Raw genomic sequence first — 23,106 nt, 5'->3', positions numbered from 1 at the left:
GAGACCTCATCTACAGGTCTCCAGGCTGTTTTCAGTTCTGGAGACCTCATCTACAGGTCTCCAGGCTGTTTTCAGTTCTGGAGACCTCATATACAGAAAGGCATTAATAAAATAGAACCAAAGACAGGCTACAAAAAAAGGTGGAAGGTCTCAAGATTAAGAATTATCATAAAAGGCTTAAAAAGTGTAAGGCCTGTTTACAGGCAAAAACAATCTTTCAAAGGATTGAAAAATTGACAGTTTTAGCAATCCTTTTGCATAAAGTGTTAATGGACACTAATGTCCATTAACACATTATCACCTTCATTTGCATGTAAAAGGGCCTCTGGGAGCTATTTGCAGAGCCCAAATTATGGGCTAGGCTCTGCACACAGATGCATTGTTCTTGTATGGGCTGTTGGCCGAATACAATGTAATCTCCTGTCACCTGCTGAGAACACTGTGTGGTCTGTGTTATATCTCTCTCTGGCTGAACCATGGATTTTAAGCTCACCTTCAAATCATCGTTCAGACGAAAAGTGAACGATGGCTGCGTTTACACACAACAATTCGCTTATTTGTAGAGATGAGCAAACCTACTCAACCACACCCCTTTTTCACCCGAGTACCGCGATTTACGAGTACTTCCGTACTCGGGCGAAAAGATTCGGGGGGCGCCGTGGGTGAGTGGGGGGTTGCAGCCCCTGTTCCCTGCTGCTAGCCCCCGCTCCGTCACGCCTTCCCCCGCCCCCCAGCACCCCCCGAATCTTTGCACCCGAGTACTGAAGTACTCGAAAATCGCGGTGCTCGATCGAGTAATTACTCGAAACGAGTACGTTCGCTCATCTCTACTTATTTGCTAACGTTTGAACAAATTTTGAGCAATAATCAGTGCATGTAAATTGGCCTTTAGGCTTCTTTCACATGAGCACATATCAGATGGCCGTTTTCACGGCCAGCCGATATGCGCTGTGATCTGATGCATTGGATTCCAATGCATCAGATCAGTGTTCCAGAACTCCAGTCCTCAGGGACCGCCAACAGGTCATGTTTTTAGGATTTCCCCAATCTTGCACAGGTGATGTAATTATTGTCAGTGCCTCAGACATTGCCACAGGTGTTCTTACCATAGGAGATCCTGAAAACAGGACCTGTTGGTGGTCCCTGAGGACTGGAGTTGGGGACCCCTGCACCAGATCACATGGGCGTATTTCTGAGACATAAAAACGCCCGGGCAAGCCAATAAAACCGGGTGTTTTAACGTTGAGCCCAAAAGATATTCCTGGAACTATCTTTTGAGCCAAGAATACTTTGGCCGCTGCATGGACTCTTATCAGAGGCCAAGGCAGCGGCTGTAGGTGGGAGGAAGTTTAGCAGCAATGCTGCTAAACTCCCTCCCTCTGTTCTCCTCCCCTCTGTCCAGCCTTACCTGTCATTCCTCCCCACAATAGGAGGGGGTGGGGTGGAGCTAAGCACCAGTCCGCCCCGCCTCCTCCGATGGATGGCTATGAACAAGGAGCGGGACGTGGGCGGATATAAGCGTCCGCCTTCTCCCCGCCCCTTGTCCATAGCCATCAATGGGAGGAGGTGGCACTTAGCTCCGCCCCCTCCCATTGCACAGAACAAGCGGAGAGGAATGAGAGGTAAGCCTGTGATGGGGAGGGAGGGGAAATAGGCAATGGCCTGGTGAGCTCGGCGCATTTGCGCCAACCTCACCAGGCCATATGAGCAGGCGCACAAGCGTTTGCTTTGTACGCCCGTTCACCAGATTTTTCACTAACAACGTAGCGTATAGCGTCCGGCCGTGAAAACGGCTGTCCGATATGCACTCGTATGAAAGAAGCTTCAGTCTGTGTAGCCTAGAGGAAAGAAGGGAAATTCCTAAAATGTGTTTGATTATTAGATTTTCTGGATTATCAGATACTGGATAAAAGGAAGTTCACTATCTTTGGTATTATTACCACTGTTATAACCTGAATTATAAATGTAGCACATGGCTCACCAAGAAAATAAAAGATAGTGAATTTAATGATATCAAATTTGTCACACCAGTCATTCTAACACAACAGGCCATTAAAGTAAATTACGCTATTGACGTCAAAGTTCCGTTTAATAAATTAAAAACTTAATTACGTTCTGATTTTATGCAACCTTTTAGAAAACAACATGAATGACTGTTGCTTTTTAATTAGCGAGTAAAATACCTAAGTGATTCCTAAGGTCTATCCATTAGCCAGTGTCAAAACCCGTTAACATCTTGCTTTTCCAGTCCACAAACTCAGCTGGTCATCTATAACATTGACGTAAGGAGATTTTGATTCATGGCTGGCTGATTACATGGATGAGAACAAAATAACCGTTAATGTAATTTGTACGACAAAATGGTACTCGTGGGTTATCTGCCACCACTTTTTTAATTCGACCCCTTTGACGCTATCTTGCAGGCTACTGCAGTGTTTTTACCACCTGAATATTATAAATATTAATGTTTTGGCGAAATAAGAAGAGTTTAGGAAATAAATCGGTTAGTTTTTTTACGCCTATGTATTGGTGAAATATTTGTGAAATTAATTTTAAAAAATGGCAGATAACCCACAAGAAAAGTAATCCAGTGACATCGTAAAGGCATGCGGTAAAATGTCACACCTGTCTCTGATAAACCCAAAAGTATAAATAAAGTATTTTAATTAAATTATATGCAAAGATATTTTGCTAGAACGGTAATAAGAGAAAAATATAATGTATAAAAAAAATGTTGTAGTACAACCCCTGCATCCCCCATATTAGAGTATCTCATATTATCACATGCAATTTTAGTTTTTTTAAATTTCCTATTACTATTGCTCATATACAGATGTGTCATGAAAAGTTTGTGAGGTGGGGCTTAAAACTTATGTTGAGCACTAGTGATAAATATGGCATATGCTGCACTTTGGGAAAGTATGCCACATCGCATTTATGGTGTACTAGTATAAATAAATCTTCCCTACAAATAATGTATATGGTGGTATTTGGTGAATGACATGAAAGACAAGTCAAAGGCTTATATGGCAGAAATATACAAGGGGAGTGAGAGGGGCTTCATAGTCATATTGAAACAAAGTGCTGGTGATATTTTGTACCCATTGTCATTCCAAGGGCCAAAAACAAGAAACGAGATACTAGCGCCAAATAATCAGCCACAATATTACCATATGTCTATATGGCCCATACCATCCCCCATTCATGGGCCCTATAGACATAGGGTAACCAGTCTATATGGCAGATACACCACTGCAACAATACTAAAGACTTGCAGCATTTTCTTCATTTTCATTACATTTTATAAGTGTGCAGACATATTTTAATCAAAACTAACAGTCTGTTAAATGCCTTTTTTTCTCACCCTTTGTCAAAATATTCATATTTTTCCTAGGTATGACAATGAATAACATTTGCTAATGAGATTTAATCTAATCATTTCCAGCAGAAAATTGCAATTTTCACAATAAATACTTAGGCTGAATGTAATTATATTGCTCAAATTATTTTATTTTCAATTATTAGTTAATTGTTGAAAACTGTGCATCGGGCGCATCGTTAATACAATATATGTGAGTCTTAATATAGAAATGAATGCAAATATTATAAGGAAGAGTTTGCATTCCCAATTCCAACGAAGGGTATGTAGGCTGATGTCTGTTGATCTAGGTTAGAACAGAAGGCACAGATGCATCACTATGACAGCACCATACACAACGTGGACACACTTGCTCAAAAGAAAGAGGTAGGAAAAAGAAGAGAAAAGTGTCCAGGTACACTTCTATACAGGTAGGGTGAATGGGTAAACAAAGAAACAAAAGCTGTCCAGCATCTTTAAATTATCTATAAAAAATAACTATGTAATAAATGACATTTATAGCTTATCACTCTCAAAGAAAGATGTACTGTTATGATATGTTTAGCAAATTTGTGTCATCACCACATTATTATAAATGCTTTTTACTTAAAAACAGAGATACCATGTTGATATATAATTTACTGCCATTGTACAGCTACTAAAGCAATTATGTTTAATTAGACAGCGAAATAATGATGTTTAACAGTTATACTAAAAACATGATTATTCGAGAATAACAATCATAAAAAGCAGAATACAAAAAAACCTAGAAAATATGCTTATTGGAAACATTTAACATGATAATGACTCTGAGAACTGATGCACATTAGTGTTTGCTTATTTATTTGCTTTACTTGAAAGCCAGGAGTCATAGACCAATTTTGCTGCGACAGTGTCTTCAATGGCCATGCCTGAAATAAGATGCGAAAAACAGTTATTGTAAGAAGGCATCAGAGGCTTGCATATAACATTCTTTAAAGGGTATTGTAGCTGCATTATTATAGCTAAGTGTTGGCCTAATTTATTAAACATATTTTCAATTGCTTGTCTAAACAAAAACCATGATTTTAATGTATGTGTGCTGGCGAGCCAGCAGGCATACCTGTAGAATAAAATATTATGTGCAGAAAGTACAATAAAATGGGCTAAAATGCACGCAATAGCGTGACCTTGACAGCACAAAATGTCGTGCTATCCCAAGAGTTTCTGCGCTTACAGTCTTCTGAAGCTGCCCTTAACCCTTTCCAATCCCCTGTCTGACGTCTTAAGACATTATGATTTAAGGCTGTACGTCTGTCGGGGTTCTCTTACTGTATATTGTAAGTCTTTCTGCTGTCGGAGGCCTCTCCAACGTGTCACCTTATGCAGTACTGGCTTTAGCCAGCGTCTAGCGCCATTGTATAACAGCAGAAAAAAAGAGTAAGCCCCCTAGGAATACCAGGATACAAATTGGATAGGAAAGGGTTAAATGATCATAGCTTTATTTAAAATCACATGACTACAACAAAAGAAAGAGTCTAGTTAAGTGCTAGGCCATTGGCTATTGATATTTACAGACACTGTGAGAACCCCCCAGTTTTGTTTTTTTATATACTCTGGACAGAAAGCAATTAAGGGGCTACATTGCATGGCTTATATCACCCTACCAGATGCAATACACTTTAAATTGCACCCATGACCATACTACAGATTGCTGTGCTGAACCTCTTTGGACAACATTACCATTATCGTAAAGATCAAAAGTTTATGGAAGGCGCCAAAAAAAAGAAGTGGTTCGTGCTCACCTGGTGTGGACCCCTGGACCCTAAGGGTCTCCAGGTGCCTCACCGGTAGTACGTCAGTCAATCACTGGTCAGATCCTATGCTTTTAGCATCCACCTGAAGAGGAGGAGAGCCGCAGGGGTGCTGTGGGCACTCTGGATAGAGGGTCATACCCCAGTATATAGAATGAAAAAGAAAAGAAAAAAATAGGCAAAAAAAACGTGTTTCTAGGGTGACCATGGAAGGAATTTAGGATAAATGATAATACCAATGCTGCGGATATTGATGACACTTACTTTGGAGGAGTGTGTTTTTATGATAGGATTTCATTTATCTTTTTAGGAGATATGATTGGACTCCATATGTGTTTATATTTATCAGTCCATATATGGGATATGATTGGATTCATTCTAAAAGCCTGTCAGTGGATGGAGCGCTTCATACATTCCACCCATGGCAGGTACAGCGCTATGTGCATTCCATAATGTTAATAAGAAGTCGTGCATGATTATGTCACTCAGTGACACACCCGCCGAGGCTCCCTCCTTCTCCCCTAACGCTGGGTGGAATGCAACGTGCATTCCAACAATTGCTCTGGACGGAGGTTGGTACATATCCCCCTCCTCCAAAGTAAGTGTCATCAATATCCACAGCATTGGTATTATCGTTTATCCTGAATTCCTTCCACGGTCACCCTAGGAGCGCGGTGTTTTTACTATTTTTTCTTTTCTTTTTCATTACCATTATCGTGTCCTTCAGATTAGTCATTTTCAAGACCTACAGAGGATTCTGCGAATTTAAAGCTCCATAGCGTGGAGCAAGGTCCTATTAGAATGCATTATTAAGACATCAAACTTGCCCAACCAGGTTCTCTTCCTGAGTGAACAGAATTTTAAAAGTGTTCGATATTTGGTAAATAAATAACAGGTTGTAATTATGGGGTAATATAAAAATGAAAGTTACTTATTTTTCATTTTCTACACTACTTGTACACAGATGGTTTCCTGGTGCCCTTATGGTCTTTAGTTACACATAAAAATGTGCCAATTTCACTGATATCCCTATGGTAGCATAAACAAAGGTTTTGCGGAAAACTGGGGTACTGTTGGCAGGTGAGAGGGAAGGTATTTGAAAAGACATTAGAAAAGAAAGTACAACTTTGTTATTTTAATGGAAAACCAATTTAATTTTCAACATTTTATGGGACGGAACCCGCCTTCTAAAATGTGTTGGTATTGTCCTGTTTTTTATTGTGTACTTTTGTAATGAAAAGAAAACCTTTGGACACGCTGCAGAGATATCTGCACCAATTTTAGCATTCTCTCCTTGTGCCTCTTATACTGTTATGATGTCTATGTGACTTTATGCGGTTATGTGAAAGCACTTCAGTATGAAAGTGATGGGTAGAGCCCAAAGATCCAGCAGAATAGCTAGAATATGAATGCTACAATCTCATTTGAAGTGCAATTCGAGGTGACTCAGTGGGAAAACAGCTTATATGTAATGGTGACAAAAAACAGAATATTTCAACAAGATATAAGAGAAAATCCCTAAATAACCCAGATTTGTAAGAACTCTAAAACATGTTAAATTCAGTGCTGCAAATGTCTTTAATCTGCTCCCATCAAACAGTGATTGCAAAGTTGAGAGTTTTGAATTGTGATAAAAGTACTTTAAAACGGATCTGTTCTTGGTATTTAAGCAGCTGCACATAAACGTTCCCACAGCGAGGACCAATTGTCTGCTTGATAATTTAAGATGTAGAGGAGACATTCTTCCATTGTATCTCATCAAATCAGCATGAAGCTCAACCTTCCCTTGTTTTAAGGACATGAAGCATAAATCAAAGAATATGTTAAGAAAGTTGCTTTTTACATATTCTTTTTAGCTCTTCTAGGCTCTGTTTGTGGAGTGTCATGGCTTCTGTTCATAATGGAGCCAAGACAACAATGCTGAATCGGTTTCCTAGAAGTTTCCAATGAATGAAGTTTCCCAACGACTTGTAATGGATCTGCGAGGATTTCGTTTAATTTTCTGTCATTTTTGTGGTCACGAATAATGGTGTAGACTACTGCTGTTCCTGGAAGCCTAGAGTTTAGGACTAGCTTCTCTGGATCTCTTCCCTCCACCTCTCCTAACTGTCACCCAGCTAGCTGCCTGCTCATCCTGCTCTCCTATACTACCATCCACCTCCACAACTACCCCAGCGAGTGCCTGCTCAGTGAGCAGCAAACTCCTTTCCATGTTGCAAGTAGATCTCAGTTTTGCAAGCTATGAATTTAGATTGAAGATCTGGGTATTCAAATGTGCAACATCTTACATTTCGTACAGCTGTTCAATGACTGCATACATGGCACAAGATGTGCACTGGACGTCATTGTCAATCATGGAGCACATTCTAAATGGGAATCGTACAGATTAGATAAAAGTAATATGTAGAAAAATTCAAATAGATAAGCAGTAAGTAAATACAAGTGACTCTTCCAAAATCCTTGAATCCAAAGTCACTAATCCCAAGTCACACACTTAAAAAACAGCACACTTAGAATACAGCTTCGCACACTCACTCATGTTTGTTTAATATAACACTTATCTGTAATACTTCTGCTCCTTCTCTGTTTGGAAAGAACAGGGGAAGTTCCACAGATGCAATCAATCATCTGTGCAAAGCAATGGAAACTGAAATCCACAAGATGACTATATGTGTTTTTAAATGTAACAATGTTTAATAAGATAACCCTTCAATATACCCCCTCAACACAATGTATTTAACCTCTTGGGAAAAAAAAAGAATACACAGTAGCACAATGTATAAATTATAGGATTACGGAGATGCACTCAGCAATTCCACTAATCCCAAATAACGGATTTAAGAAAGAGCACACTTTAGAAGATAGCACACTTAGAAAACAGCCACACTCATTCAGCTCGCACACTCACTTATGTTTCTTGATGTAGCACTTATCTGTAATACTTCTGCTCCTCCTCTGTTTGGAAAGCAGATTCAAAATGGGGATGGTACAGATAAAGATCAAGTAATTTAAACAAGTAAAAAATAACTGTAAATAAATATAGGTGACTTCCTTCTTCCCTTCTAAAGCCCTCGCCCCCTTTAAAATCATCCAATTTTAAGTCACACACACTTAAAATCAAGCAGACGTCACCACACTCCTGTAGTCAACCTATTGTTTGGTTTAAAGAGCTATAAGAGTTAACAGCAGTAACTCCTGCAACGAATCTTCTGTTTGGAATAGTACTGTAGTGTAAAGAACTGTAATAGAAGAATGTGTCATTCATATATATATATATATATATATATATATATATATATATATATACACACACACACACACACACACCAAATGTTGCTAAAGTGCAATATGCTTAAAGACAGAATCTGAAGGACTGCATTAAAGCAACTATAATGCACAAGCATCAGCTGACTTTCCTGCATAGATAATGGTCTGTGCTGACAAGAGGACCATGTTTGCTATTAGATGTTACCATAGCAATATGTCTGACCCAGATATATTGGCTGCATGCTAAAAGGGCCAATACATACACATCCTTTATAACTGCAAAGAACACAAAAATGTAAAAAGAAGACTGAAATTCTAACCCTAAACTCTCTGATACAAGGCCCTACCTAAAAGTAGAGGATTCACCCTGATGAGGGCAACCCCATGTAAGGAACCGGGAGTGACCCTGACTTTCAGTAGATTGTGACAGGGAATAGTTGCAAAAGATGACTCTAAATTAATAATAAATCAAAGAGTACAGGGAGAAAAATATTCAAACATCCCAGATAAATAAATACATCACCAGCAGACTTATCTTAAATGAGACGAAGGTCAAGACCAGGAACCAACGAAACATCCAGAAACACTTTCTGAGAAAAAGTATAACTGGTGTTCTCTGAGGAACCAGAATAAATATACACAAACTAAAGGCTCATTGGCTGGTTGGGATTAGCCAACAAATTTTTCCATGAATAAAGTGAGAAGTGTCGCTGTTGGCATCCAGCACCAAATGGCAGTGCGCATGTGCTGGTGTGAGAATCACACGAGCCAGGACTTATGTCACCCCAATCTCGAAAATTGTCCAGGAGTAAGAAAAAAAAAATCACTATCATCGATTGCCTTCTGTAAAAAAATCCTCCTAGGACAGTTTGAATGCACCTCTAGATCAGAGGTGCAAAGGCTAGGGCCATTGTTATAGTGCCATGCTGTTTGGTCCTGTTAGGCTGAATGGTAAGCCTGATAGGAACAAACACAGAGTGGAATTAGGACCCACCACTTCTGGCCTAGAGATGCATTCAATCTGTCATGGGATGGGTTTCTAACATGCTGCTTGCACTGCAGCAATTTTTTTTTAATTCCTCGACAACCCCTTTCATTCTATAATCTATATACAGTAACCTGATTTGAAACAAATGTCTATTTTTTATCAAAAATACCACCATTCTTCTCCATGCGCTTTCTGGAAGCTCAACCCCAGTCTGTTGATTTGAATACCAGACACAGCTAATGGACAAGAGTATCTTTATGAAGAGGACACTGTATTATTTTTTCTAATTCCCAAAAATTCTTTTATGTTTACTGGGGCTCAACTTCACTAAACTAAAAAAAAAAATTTAATCCAAAGTAAGTTAGTGGTTGATATAATATTTTAATAATACCACTAATCACCCTTGATGTGCTGGTCAATAAATAAAATTCTATGTATGTGATCTGCATAGTGGTGTATATGTACATCATCCAAGTGGAAGAAAACAAGTGTCTAACCAGCCTAACAATTTGTCTCAAATACAATACATTACAGTGATTATGTCATTTGTACTATTTTGAAAATCTTGTTGCAATTTGCTCCATTTTCAGCACAATATACATTCAGACATCTCCCCCAATTAGGTTTCTTACCTACTGACTTAAAGACTGTTGTTTTATCTGGAAGAGCCTGTTTTGTTCCTCTCAGTATTTCACCAATTTCACCAAAAATAGATGCCTATAAGAAGGAAAAGAAGAATTTTAAAAAGAGAAAGGATTTTTAACTTTTCTACTTCTACCTCTTAGATATCTGCCTAAAAAGAACAACTATGGAACTCTTTCTGTAGCTACAAGAGGTGATTTCTGAGTCTTCAGAAAGATTGCTTGCTTTAGAAATACAATCTTCAGACAGCGCTTTCTTAGGTAATAGGTGGGGGGTCCCCTGTTCAGGAACCTCAACTATCAGCCTTAGGGAAAGAGAATACAAAGAGCTAGACTTGAAACATCAGACACCACAATGTTATGAACAGAAGACAGCACAGATGTCAACATGGCTTTACACAGGAACCTCATTGACATCAATTAGAAATTTTGTCATGCTTCCTTTTTCCCTGTGGCGGTGTTTCTGGTAAATTCTGCTGCTTAGTTCCCCTCATAGGTTACTTCTGATTGAAAGGGGTCCCAGTAATCAACCTATTCTAAAAGAACTTTAACCAAAAGGGATTGTTCAAAGTGGACAACCCATTTAAATTGTCCCTGTAGCATTTTTATCATTAAATATTAAAATAATTTTTTTCAGTAAATTTTATTAATTGTCAATGCTCGATTTATTTAATACTGATGTTCTGCCAACCTCTTGACGTACTGAACCCTTTTACATATAATAAAGTTTATTGCAGCTACTTTCTCCATTAGAGTTGTCAAATTCTAAATCAGATCAGTACACCTCTCAGTGATATTTCATTGTGTTGCCCTCGTAGCCTGAGGCTAATGGCCTTTTTACACAGGACATTTATCGTTCAGAATCATTCAGATTCCGGCGCTCCTGTGGGAATTTGAATGATAATCGCCCTGTGTAAACGCATGTACCGATTGAAAGAGAATGGTTCAGTCATTCAATTTCTGCATGCAGAAAACTGAACGCTGTGGCATTCACTGTAAACAGCAGTTGTTCACTTTTGAACGACTGTCCGCTTATTGTGAATGGAGGCAGGCGGGAAACGCGAGTGGGCAGCGAAACATTGTTTGCCCGACAGCTCATTCTGTGTAAAAGTACCATTAGTGAAGGCTCCTAGGCCTGCTATGGATTTCCTCCTATTAAGCCCTGCCTTCAATACTTAAAGGGGTTGTCCCGCGCCAAAACGTTTTTTTTTTTAATTCAATAGGCCCCCCGTTCGGCGCGAGACAAACCCAAGGGATGGGTTAAAAAAAAAAAAGGTTTAGTACTTACCCGAATCCCCGCTCTGCAGCGACTTCTTACTTACCTTACCAAGATGGCCGCCGGGATCTTCACCCACGATGCACCGCGGGTCTTCTCCCATGGTGCACCGTGGGCTCTGTGCGGTCCATTGCCGATTCCAGCCTCCTGATTGGCTGGAATCGGCACACGTGACGGGGCGGAGCTACGAGGATCAGCTCTCCGGCACGAGCGGCCCCATTCACCAGGGAGAAGACCGGACTGCGCAAGCGCGTCTAATCGGGCGATTAGACGCTGAAATTAGACGGCACCATGGCGACAGGGACGCTAGCAACGGAGCAGGTAAGTGAATAACTTCTGTATGGCTCATAATTAATGCACGATGTATATTACAAAGTGCATTAATATGGCTATACAGAGGTGTATAACCCCACTTGCTATCGCGGGACAACCCCTATAAGTATTCCAGTACATTGGACAACTGCAAGTTGAAGTCCCATAGTAGGAGTAAAAAAAAATATTTTAAAAACTATTACTACAAGAAAAGAGCAAAAAGTATTGCTTTAACAAAACCCATTTTCCAGTTCTTGCATTCAAAAAATCAAAACAAAGCAAAAAAAAATAAAAATTGATAGTGCCGCATCCATAAACTTCGATCAGTGAAAATATGAGATTTATACTACACAGTGAATGACATCAGTAAAAGAGATACAAAATGCCAGAACTGCATTTCTTTGGTCATACTGTTTTCAAGAGGTTTAAGAAAAAACAATCAAAAATTTGTATGAAACTACAGCTCACCTCGCAGAACAGTCCTCTCATAGCCACAATGATGAGAAAATAAAGTTATGGTGGCAGAAGATGTCAACAGAAAGCAATTTAAAATTATTGTTTTGTTTTTAAGTAGTACAACATTAAAAAAGTTTGATATTATATTATTTAGCCACAGGATAAAGAATGGGTCAACAGCATATACTCATTGTCGAGAAAAATCCCTCTCCTAGAAGGAGTTGCGGGGATGGAATGAAGCTATCTATGTGTGATCGTAACATTGCTTTAAGTAAAAGATTACAGTATTAAAGCAAGACGTTAATTTATTGCAGGAAACCGAACACTTGAAGAGAGGCTCTAGTACCCTATTGGGCCGCCTCTAGCTTGGATGAAAGATGGGATACATGCAGGTATGGAGGCTTACAGGTTCCCTGTGGTATCCTGCAGCATATTGTAAGGACTGCGGATGTGGAACCCCTGTGTCAACCTGCCGGGTAGGTGAAGATCCAATCCAGCACTGTTAACAGCAGACCCCAGCATGGGAGGTAAGATACCAGATGAACAGCCCCATATATGGATAGAAACTAGGGAAGGTATCTTGCCCTGAACTGATAACCAGGAGAGGGAGACCCCTGCCTACAAGCAGAGCACTGGTCCCAATAAGGACGACCCCACGGTCTTCCTCTAGGCACTGACTTACCCTGGCAGGCCAGAACACCTATAGGACAAAGATAGAACAACACCAGGGAGTACAGAAACAAAGGAGGAACAAGCGGACAAGGATAAACAGAGAAGCGGACAACGGGAATAACAGTACATGAATGAAGAACACAGAACACAAGCAGAATGCAGGTAACTGCCAAAGCAGTGGCTGGACAGGATGTGATGGGAACAAAACTCTCAACAACACTGCAGCAAGATTTGGAAGGCCTAAGGCAGCTATATAGGATGGTGATTAGAAAAGGAGCATCAGCTGAATAGGAGAACATAAGCTTTTAAGCCTAGGAGTGCTGGAAGAGAGTGAATATAAGCTCAGGGAACAGAGAGAATGGAACGACGCCCATATTTGCCAGACACAGAAGCAGAAGATTGTGTCTGAACAGTGCACCTAACATATATCTTCCACAAATGCTGTAACTGAGCCTCTAGATTGTGCAAACTCAAACTGTGGAAATTAGCATCCCAGATGGTCACATATATGGTCTATTGGTGATAAACCTGGCGAATGGGCAGGCCATGGAAGTGTGACAAGGTTGTGGAGACATTTCTGCGACATTCTTGCTGTGTACAACCGAGCATTATCCTGCTGGAAAAGTCATCAGTGCCCAAACTAAACCTGGATTAGTCTCTGAAGACATCCCGGTTTTAATGCATAGCAGTAAAGTTTCAACATGTACGACACCACTACAAACAGAGGTAACAGCGGGTGGTTGTCAAAGGCAGTACACGTAACGGGCACCATGAGGCCAAATGTCCTTCAGCCAAGCACCTGAAAATGGTTCTGCCAGACACATGGCCCTGTAATAATGTTACCACATGTTTCTGGATGGCAGATAACAAAACAGTTGAAGCTGCTCGTGCTTGTCGGATGATAAAATGATCCTCTCTACTAGTGGTCTGCCCAGGACATCTTGAGCCCGGTCACCTTTTGTGCTTGCCTTCATGCATTCACTGATCCCAACACCTCCCTACAGTCAGGTCAGAATGGCCCAGATGGCAGGCAGTGCTTCAATAAAACCATCTAGCTTCTCGCATCCCAATAATGCATCCTCTCTCAATTGGTTGAAATCTCATGGATTGCATCGTAGAGGCGTGTTTAGTGGTCAACAAGCTCTACACGAGCAGAAAAAAAAGTTTCATTACACACAAATAGCCTCTGAAAGCATTTTTTATAAGCCAAGGGTGTTACCACTTTTTGGACCTCAGGTGGTGTCACATCTGTCTCCTGAGATCTGTTGTACTGCAGGTTCTCTGGAGCTTTTCTGCTCAGTTGTAGGGGATGGTGCTGGCTGGGCGTGTGTGTGTCTCCAGTCAGCCAATCACTCCAGGTTAGTAAACATATAAACTGTCTTCCCAGGTGTGGGTCTGGTCAGCTCTCTCTGTTCTCATTTCTCTGTGTTGTGTGAGCAGGTTCTATGTGTGGTGGCTGCAAAGAAGGTTTGTGTCTTGTGGTTTTGTTTGGTTATGTTGCTGGACTCCTGGTTAGTGTAGGGACAAGCGGTATTGCTGGGAGCCATGACGTGACCCACTAGCTTTCATTATTTTGGCCAAAATGTCAACAAATACCTGGCATTTATAGCATTAACATCTGATACTAGCATTTGCGTATGGGCTGCTGTATTTTGGCTCTGTGTCTTCTTATCATGTCCAGTTTTCCTTGTTAGTGGTGGCATGTGTATGCATACTAGCCTTGGTGCATGTGTTCCTAAGGGCAGCAAGGGCACAGATCCAAAGACCGCTGGGACAACCCCTATTGGGGCGAAGTCCCAGCTCAGGTAGGTCCTTGGTCATCTTCCTTTGTAGGAGGAGGTGTTAATCAGTGGTTGTTTTACCTGGTGTTCCCTATCCGGGTAATGTTCGTGTGGTCCTGGTGCTCTCTAGCCCACACAAATGCAACAGTAAGACTGTTCAGCTAATCATGCTACAACTCTAATCATTTGCATATCTACTTGAGATGTAACTGCATGAAGAGTTTTGCTGTAAAATGACAATTCTTTAAAGGTGCTTGATTTTTTTTTCTCGACATATAGTGTACATTGAAGTTACATTTTTAATGGTTAGTACTTTGAAACATCTTACCCCGGATAGCACAATATCCCCAGACTCCTTCTGGCTGGCCTCTCTGGTGTCCACATACAGCACACACTTCTTCATAAGTGCATCATCCAGTTCTCTCCAGTCTGGCCGGCAAGCACCAAGAGCTAAAACAGAAACGTTGATAAATTATCCTTTCACTTATTAATGACAAAGCCTAGTTTGGTACTCAACACTGGAGTCTTTTTGACTTTCTCACCTCCACATTTCAGAAGCCATAAGCTTATTTTTTTTGTCCACATAGCTATATGAACGCTTTTTCTCTTTTGCGGGATGAGTTAATTTTCTTAATGGAGGCATTTAGTGGATCGTATAATGTATTGTATAACTAGGATAGTTTTAAATTTTTTTAAAGTTTCTACTTTGTCCCAGCATAAAATCATATGATCTATCTTATAATACAGTGCAATACTTCTCTATTAAAGTGTTTTATTTCTTTTTCCAGACTTGCACCAGGTTAGGCTCTGCTCACATTTGTTTTGTAGCTAACATGCATAATGGAAACCAGAATGCGCTGTTGGATCTGGTCTATAATGGATACCATCGGCAGGACTAAAATATCTTTCTCGCTCGTGTCATTGGGGTACACAGCAAAGACCGTGGGATATAGCTTCTGCCACTAGGAGGCGACACTAAGCACAAAAAAGTTAGCTCCGCCCTCTGGCTATATCCCTCCTGCCGACAGCAGGCCAATCAGTTTTTTAGCTTAGTGTCTCGTAGGAGGACGGTCGTGCCCGTTAGGGCTGCTTTAAGGGCCAGGGTTAGACGGAGAGGCAGGACGCTCCCCATCAAACCCGAACGGAGAGGAGGGCGAACAACCTCGGGTTTGTCCAGGTTGCTTCTTGCCCGGCCCGCCTCAGAAGAAAAGGTGGCACATCCGGGTCATATATATCCGCATGTGGCCCGCCAGCGAGAGCCCCCCATGTTTGGTGCAGAGGTCCGCATCCCCTTCCCATGGGCAGGCGATGTTATAAGGGTAGGCTGCTGGAACTGGGGAGCCGCTTTTTCTTCCAGCAAGCACGCAGGAGGTAAGTATGCGCTTGCGACATCCCCCCCTCTCCCTCCCCCCTTCCTGGCTCTCCCAGTATGTCGCTTTTTTCACGCGTACCTTGTGAGCTGCAGCGAGGCGCAGGGATAGGCGCAGGCGGACAGGCTCCTTTTCGTCGGGAGTAGTATACGCCATGCATGGCTGCGGCAGCGGAGGGCAGTATTTGCTGGGGCATTCCTGCATTCGGCTCCCCTTGAGCCTGCAGGCGGGGTGGGGGTGGGCAGGTGACTTCACCGTGGAGGTATGGGCTCACCTGATATTCAGGGCGCTGGTTCCAGGCACAAGCCGGCGGGGGGGCGTGGCCTCGCGGGCATGGTACTTCAGGGCAACAACTTTCAGTATGCCCTGGCCTTCTGGCTCCCTGCAGGGGCTCCCAGCAGGAGTTCCTGCGATGTGGGGGCTCAATGGAGAGGGCTGGGCGCGGCAACGCTGGAATCGGAGGGGGCGTGGCCTCGCCGTGTGGCCACGCCCACATGACGCGAGGGGCGTGGCTTGCGGCAATACCTCCGTGGATGGGTGTGGCCACGCCCCCTCAATGACCCCGTGCAGGGGGCGTGGCCTCATCGGCAATGCACGCCGCCCTGCCCCTCCCTCTTCCTCCCTCAGCACAGGTGAAGGGGGATGACGTCAGAGAAGCAGCCTATTGGGGACAGCGCGCCAGGACTTAAAAACCGCCCTGCTGCTCCACTCCTTGCTGCCCTTTTCTGCTCAGCTTATATGCTGTACAGCTAAAGCTCCAGGAAAGAAAGCCCTTCAGCACCTGCAGTCTCCTGACACAGCGGCTCCCCGGACCTCTTCGGACCTCGGCAAGGACCTGGGTAAGCTCTGCCTGGCAGCTAGCTCCCCTCTTTCGCTGCGTATCCCTCCTGCCGGCGGTTGGCATAGCAGAGGATAGCTCGCAGTTCTCTTTGCCCGGTGAAATCCCAGCACCATGTCCGACCCCAGAGCCCTGGAGGCTGGACCAGGGACAGCAAGAGTAACGCACTTTGCTTGCTCGCGCTGTAACCTAAAGTTCGCATGCGGACAGGCTGAGCCCTTTTGTAGAGATTGTCCCCCTGCGAAACAGGCGGCTGTGCAGGGCACCCATCCCCCCGTTCAGCCCCCAGCTATGGCCGAGCCGGAGTGGACCCGCTCCTTGTCACTGGCGGTGTCTGACCTCTCTCGGGCATCTGGCGCAATTTTGGAAAGATTAGCGCAGAACGCCTCGAGTCCGCGTGAGGAGCGCGGCCGTAGACGAAAACGGGTCAGGCCTTCGGACTCCCGGCGGCCCTCCCGGTCACCATCCTCGTCACTTTTGCGCTCTTCTGGTACTAGGTCACGGCGCCTATTGGCAGAAGATGGTTCGGACGAGGAAGGGTCTGAATCCTCCTCAGACTCTGTTGTGGAGGAGGATCAGGTCCCAAAATTTTCGGCTATGGTGGAGAGCTTAGTGGTTGCGGTGCGTGACACTTTTCAGCTCACTGAACAGGAACCACAGGCATCTGGGATATCGTTTTCTTTCAGGCAGCCTAGACGCTCTCCAAAAACCTTTCCTCCTCATGAGGACTTTGACAAGGTCCTATCTAAGGAGTGGAAGGCACCGAATAAGCGTTTTTCCAAGATGGGTTTCTTGGACGGGAAATATCCCTTCCCACAGGACTTAGTGGAGAAGTGGTCGGTCCCACCGCTAGTGGATCCACCCATTTCGCGCCTGGCTAAGCATACCGTGCTACCCACGGCAGAGTCCTCTTCCCTCAGCGATCCCAAGGATCGAGGAGTCGAGGCCTTGGCAAAGACCGTTTTTGAGGCGGCAGGGTCAGCTTTTAGGCCTGTGTTTGCCTCGTCCTGGGTCAGTAAGGCTGTTACTGACTGGGCAAAGCGGTTACGGGAAGGAATCCTCGAAGGGGCGGCGTCCGAGGATCTGGTGGGCATTACACGCCAGATTGAACAAGCAGGCATGTTTCTCTGTGAGGCCTCTATGGATACAGCCAGGCTGGCGGCCCGAGCCTCCGCGGCATCGGTGGCGACTCGCCGGACCCTATGGTTAAAATCGTGGGATGCGGATGCTTCCTCCAAGGGGTCGTTAATCAGTATGCCCTTTGTAGGATCTCGTCTTTTCGGCGCCAGGCTAGACGAGCTCATCTCAGAGGCTACAGGTGGGAAGAGCTCACTTTTGCCACAGAACCGTCCAAAGCGGTCCTCTCCGCAGCACAGACGTTTCCGTTCCTATCGCCGGATGAGTCCTCATAGGGTGGAGAGAGAGGGTCCACAGGAGCGGGAACAAAGGAAGGTTCCTTCCTTTAAACCAAGCTCCTCTTGGCGGGAGCCCCTGCCCACAAAGGGCTACCAATGATTCTCATAGCCCAGATGGGCCGCGAAGAACGCGGAACTCTGAGCTCATGGACATGTTAGCAGACGCGCCCTGGCGAGTACCCCTACAAAAGGATCTTCTCTCTCAGGGGAACCATTAGCGGAAGTACTGTGGCGCTTGCTGTCCTGGAAGGTCGCTTTCCTGGTGGCGGTTACCTCCCTTCGTAGGGTTTCGGAGATTGCGCGGCAAAACCACCCTTTACGTTTTTTTCACCAGGATAAGGTGGTGTTGCGACCGGTGCTGTCTTTTTTTCTAAATTTTATCAAATACATACGTTCGCGTCAGCCGACGCTTCGCTGGGTCGAAAGGTTTTACAGACGGCTGTAAACTGACCGCATGCGCTTATGATTTATTTGTACCCACCCTTGGGGACGGCTGTGGGACGTCCCACGGTCTTTGCTGTGTACCCCAATGACACGAGCGAGAAAAGAGGATTTTTTACTCACCGTAAAATCTCTTTCTCGTCTCGTCATTGGGGGACACAGCACCCACCCCTCTTTCTTTCTATGACACGGTTGGTGGTCCTGGTCGGACTCCGGATTCTGTAAGTCGCACATAGTGCTGCATGTTTTTCATTACAGTGAAATTTCTTGTTAACGTGTCATATGACTAACTATTGTTGTCTCTCTGTTCCCGCATGGCTACTCCAACTGCTGGCATGACAAACTGATTGGCCTGCTGTCGGCAGGAGGGATATAGCCAAAGGGCGGAGCTAACTTTTTTGTGCTTAGTGTCGCCTCCTAGTGGCAGAAGCTATATCCCACGGTCTTTGCTGTGTCCCCCAATGACGAGACGAGAAAGAGATTTTACAGTGAGTAAAAAATCCTCTTTTCCATGAATTATAGTGTGGTTTGTCAGATTCCAGAGTGACACGAGTCTTTTTAACAGTAAAAAAACAGTACTATATGCAAGCTATTTTTCCTGTCAAATATCTGTGATAGAAGCTTTGACAGAGAGGTGACCAGAGCCCTACCGTTGTATACAGATTGATTTTTCAGCACCCTGTTACATACTATAAGTGGCTAAAATTATGGTTAGTCTAAAAGGGTTTGTGCATCTGCACAATTTATTAATTTTTACATATATGTCTGAGATTTTCAAGTTGCACAATATTGTTTATTGTTTATTTTCTACTTCTTTTAACATGGCTGCTTGTTGACTTGCAAGTTCAGAGCTTAGTGGGTATTCCCTGTGAAGCATTCTCTCCTTCACATCTCTCGCAGCACCAATCTATATGTCTCTTTCTCCTATGCTTTCTCTGTTACACTGACACTGTGATCACTTTGCTGCAGAGGGAATGTAGATTACATGGAAGCCCTTCGGATAAATAGCTGCCCATGTAACACAAGTCTGCCAGAACAGGGGCTGCTCTTACAGAGTGGCTCTCTGTTCTGACTCATAGTAGAAAATCTCAAGCAACAAAAGTACATGGGTTATGAAATGAAATTGTCTTAATGAGACACCTTTAAGGCCGGGCTCACACGACCGTATGGTGAAAAGCTGCATTAAAAAAAAAATCTCCACGCTTTAACAGCGTGTGGAGCTGCATATGACAATGTTTATGATTGCGTATGCCTGCGCATCTCAAGCACGCTGTCATGCACTAACTTCCTGGTTGCTTCTTTTTTAAAAATTTTCCTTCTATCGTATCTTAGCAACATTGCGTAAAAACACAGCATATGCACAATTACAAAGTTTTCGTAACACACCCCTAGAGAATAGGCCTCTATCACACGTAATAAGCTGTAAAATAGGAGATGCTGGGCTCTTTTTTTATTACGTGCGTATTATATGCAATGAATATACACAAGTGTGAATGGATCAATGAAAATCAATGTACATTCATTGACTCCATTTACTGCGTATTATGCGCGTGTAAATTATGCTCCTATGAGCCTTGCCTAAGGCTATTGCCAACCAATTATCTGTGCCTTTTCCTGGAGTGCGCTGCACACTGTCTGTGATATGCTGCATAGGATACAGTCTCCATAGGATACAGCTTTAGGTTCCTGATAACAATTTAATCTGACCCCATCTCATTATATGTATATGCCTGGGAAACATATGTTGGCATGTAGATAGCAGTGCTACTGCCTAAGGACAGCGATTACTACAATCAAAATGGCACACACTATTATATAGAAAGTTACTAGAAGTCATTAGGAAATAATAGTACCAGCGTTTCTGGTGATGAAATGCACCACTTACTAGTATAATATAATGAAAGGCATTGAAGTTGGTCACAGGTCCTAAACCAGGAGAGCCGGACAGCAGCCATATGCTTACAGGACGTGTGATTATGTCACCGTAATGTGATCAGTCACCAGGACTCTCAGCACCGCCCATGATCACATGATGGTGACATCACTGGTACTAAATCAGCAGAGCTGGACAGCAGCCGTGTCGAGCCTGGGTGATTGATCATATGAAATCCCTCATTCAGTGCACAGGGATGAAGCTTGTGATCAGGGGTGGAGCTTAGAGCCCCGATGACTGATCACATGACGGTGACATCATCACATATAACTCATACAGTCGCTCACGGACAGGTGATCATTAGCATTTAGATGTTGGGGGATGTTGGAACAAATTTCATTTGTTTTTTGGAGTTGACTCATTTTTTATTTTAGGAGAGTTAAAAAAAAAAGCCAAAAAGATACACATAACCCTTACAAGGTAAAATCCAGCTAAAAATATGTTCAAAAGCATTCAGAGAAGAAATACTATTGAAATCAATGGTACTTTATCAAGAGCACGGTGTCAGAAACCTCCAAACAGCACAGAAGGGATCTGAGCGCTCCGCAGAATGCCACTGGCCTATTGTTCTCTATTCCAATAATATTACTCTCCCTCAGGGGGAAAGAGTTAACCACAGTACCGTTTATGTGTGCACCAGGCTTGACCCAATCCCCGCAAAGGACCGGCTCTGTAGACATTGTAGCTGTGATAATTACATCAGCATCAGTCACTGCTTCTTGGGCTGTTGAACAAATGCGAACATTTCCTTCTACAGCTTTTGCAAATTTTTCAGCTTTTTCCCTTGTGCGGCTCCAAACCTTGACCTTTGTGGTGAGGAGAAAAAAAGATCTTTGCAGTCAGTAATTGTAAGATTATTCTTTATACTGGCATAAAAGACGTCTATTGGGCTACAGGGAGAACAATTTTATCACTGCAGAACAGAAAATCCATCCAGACTTAAAGGAAAGTTCCAGTCATTACATAACAGTGCATTGCGGCTCTTCTGGATACTAATGATAATCGGGCATTGAAACTGAATAGAAAAATATAAATACTTTGTTCACCATCTTATTTTTTATCAAGGTGGGGGATCTTAGATGTTCCCCAGTGTTAGCTAGCTGTTACAATGTGGAAACCATACTGTAACAGTAAATATAGTTAGCCTAAAGTGAATAGAAGGAATTAAAAAAATGTAATAAGTATATCTAGTTGCATCATGAATAGAGATGAGCGAGCGTACTCGGAAAAGCACTACTCGCTCGAGTAATTTGCTTTATCCGAGTATCACTGTGCTCGTCCCTGAAGATTCGGGTGCCGCTGCGGCTGACAGGTGAGTCGCAGCGGGGAGCAGGGGAGAGCGGGCGGGAGAGAGGGAGAGAAAGATCTTACCTCCGTTCCTCCCCGCTCTCCCCTGCAGCTCCTCGCTCCGTGCCGGCACCCGAATCTTCAGGGACAAGCACAGCGATACTCGGATAAAGCAAATTACTCGAGCGTGTAGTGCTTTTCCGAGTACGCTCGCTCATCTCTAATCATGAACTAAACTTTTCCTATCTTGGGAGATTACAGTTTGTGGGAATTCAGCTCATCGAATAATTTTGAATCAATTTAAGAATTTTACAGCATTTTGTCAAGGCTTTTATAATGTTTCTGTCAAGATATAAGAGCCAATTATGGATTTATGCAGACAGACAGGTGAGAATGACATGACAGGACACATCTATGTATGAGGAAAGTATGAGGAAAAGTTAGAAAGTGATGATATGTGGGTTGAGTAAACCTGACTAGCAGAGTAATGCCCCTTTTACACGCAACGATTATCCCTTAAATTACCGCACGACTGAACGAACAGCCGAAATTTTTGAATCAAATTATACATACAGATAATGGCTTTTAATCATCTCCATTTCCTCCAGGAGTGGTTTGCTCAGCTGGGAGTGTGTTTATGCAATGATTATCTGGCCAGCAGGATTCCATTGTCTCCTCCTGCCAGAGTACATAAGGAGTAAACAGTGTACTCATTATGTATGAGGGGCAAACATAACCCATCGTGCAGCCACTCAAAATTCCATTCAACTGGAACAAATTTTGAGTGATCAAACAATGGTTTTTATGCTGGATAAAAACCAGCGGTAAACGACAATTGAACGAATAGTGAACAACTGTCCGTGTTTACATGTAACGATTATCACTCACTTTCAGCCGTTTGGATGAATTTTGAGCAATATAATCGTTGCGTGAAAAAGGGTCTTGAGACAAGGCTGCATGGGATTATGAAGCACAAGAGAGGTCAATGTTTTGTACAGCATGTTAACGGGATCATTTCATGAAAATTCATGTATTTGTGGTCAGATGTAGTCAAGAATCGTCATTTTTTAAAAATTTAATGTATATTTTCTTTGTGCTCTTTCATAGATTCTAAAATGTTTGCATTGTTCATAAATACAGCTAAACGGATCACTGCAAGCCTGTATTATGGCATATAACAGTAATAGGATCGGACAACTTATGTTGTGACGCCATATGCCCAGCACAATGCACAGTTCAGCTTACAGTGTACACTGAACTACACAACTCAAGTTAAAT

General features: G+C 43.0%; 1 protein-coding gene across 1 annotated transcript in view; it reads right to left on the bottom strand.

Annotated features, from left to right (window-relative positions):
- Positions 1–3,484: 3,484 nt before the first annotated feature.
- Positions 3,485–23,106, bottom strand: part of CRYM (crystallin mu) — a 45,655-nt gene continuing 26,033 nt past the window's right edge. The window contains exons 5-8 of the mRNA XM_066576289.1: positions 21,164–21,347; positions 14,873–14,994; positions 10,039–10,123; positions 3,485–4,269 (exon numbers count right to left, since the gene is read on the bottom strand). Of these exons, the coding sequence (XP_066432386.1) occupies positions 4,196–4,269; positions 10,039–10,123; positions 14,873–14,994; positions 21,164–21,347 (465 nt within the window). The 3' untranslated portion in view covers positions 3,485–4,195. The remainder of the gene's footprint in view (positions 4,270–10,038; positions 10,124–14,872; positions 14,995–21,163; positions 21,348–23,106) is intronic.

The sequence above is a fragment of the Eleutherodactylus coqui genome, chromosome 8 (genome assembly GCF_035609145.1).
Source record: "Eleutherodactylus coqui strain aEleCoq1 chromosome 8, aEleCoq1.hap1, whole genome shotgun sequence".
Lineage (NCBI taxonomy): Eukaryota > Metazoa > Chordata > Amphibia > Anura > Eleutherodactylidae > Eleutherodactylus > Eleutherodactylus coqui.
Note: the sequence above shows the minus strand (reverse complement) of the source record. Positions and strands in the feature narration are given on the sequence as shown.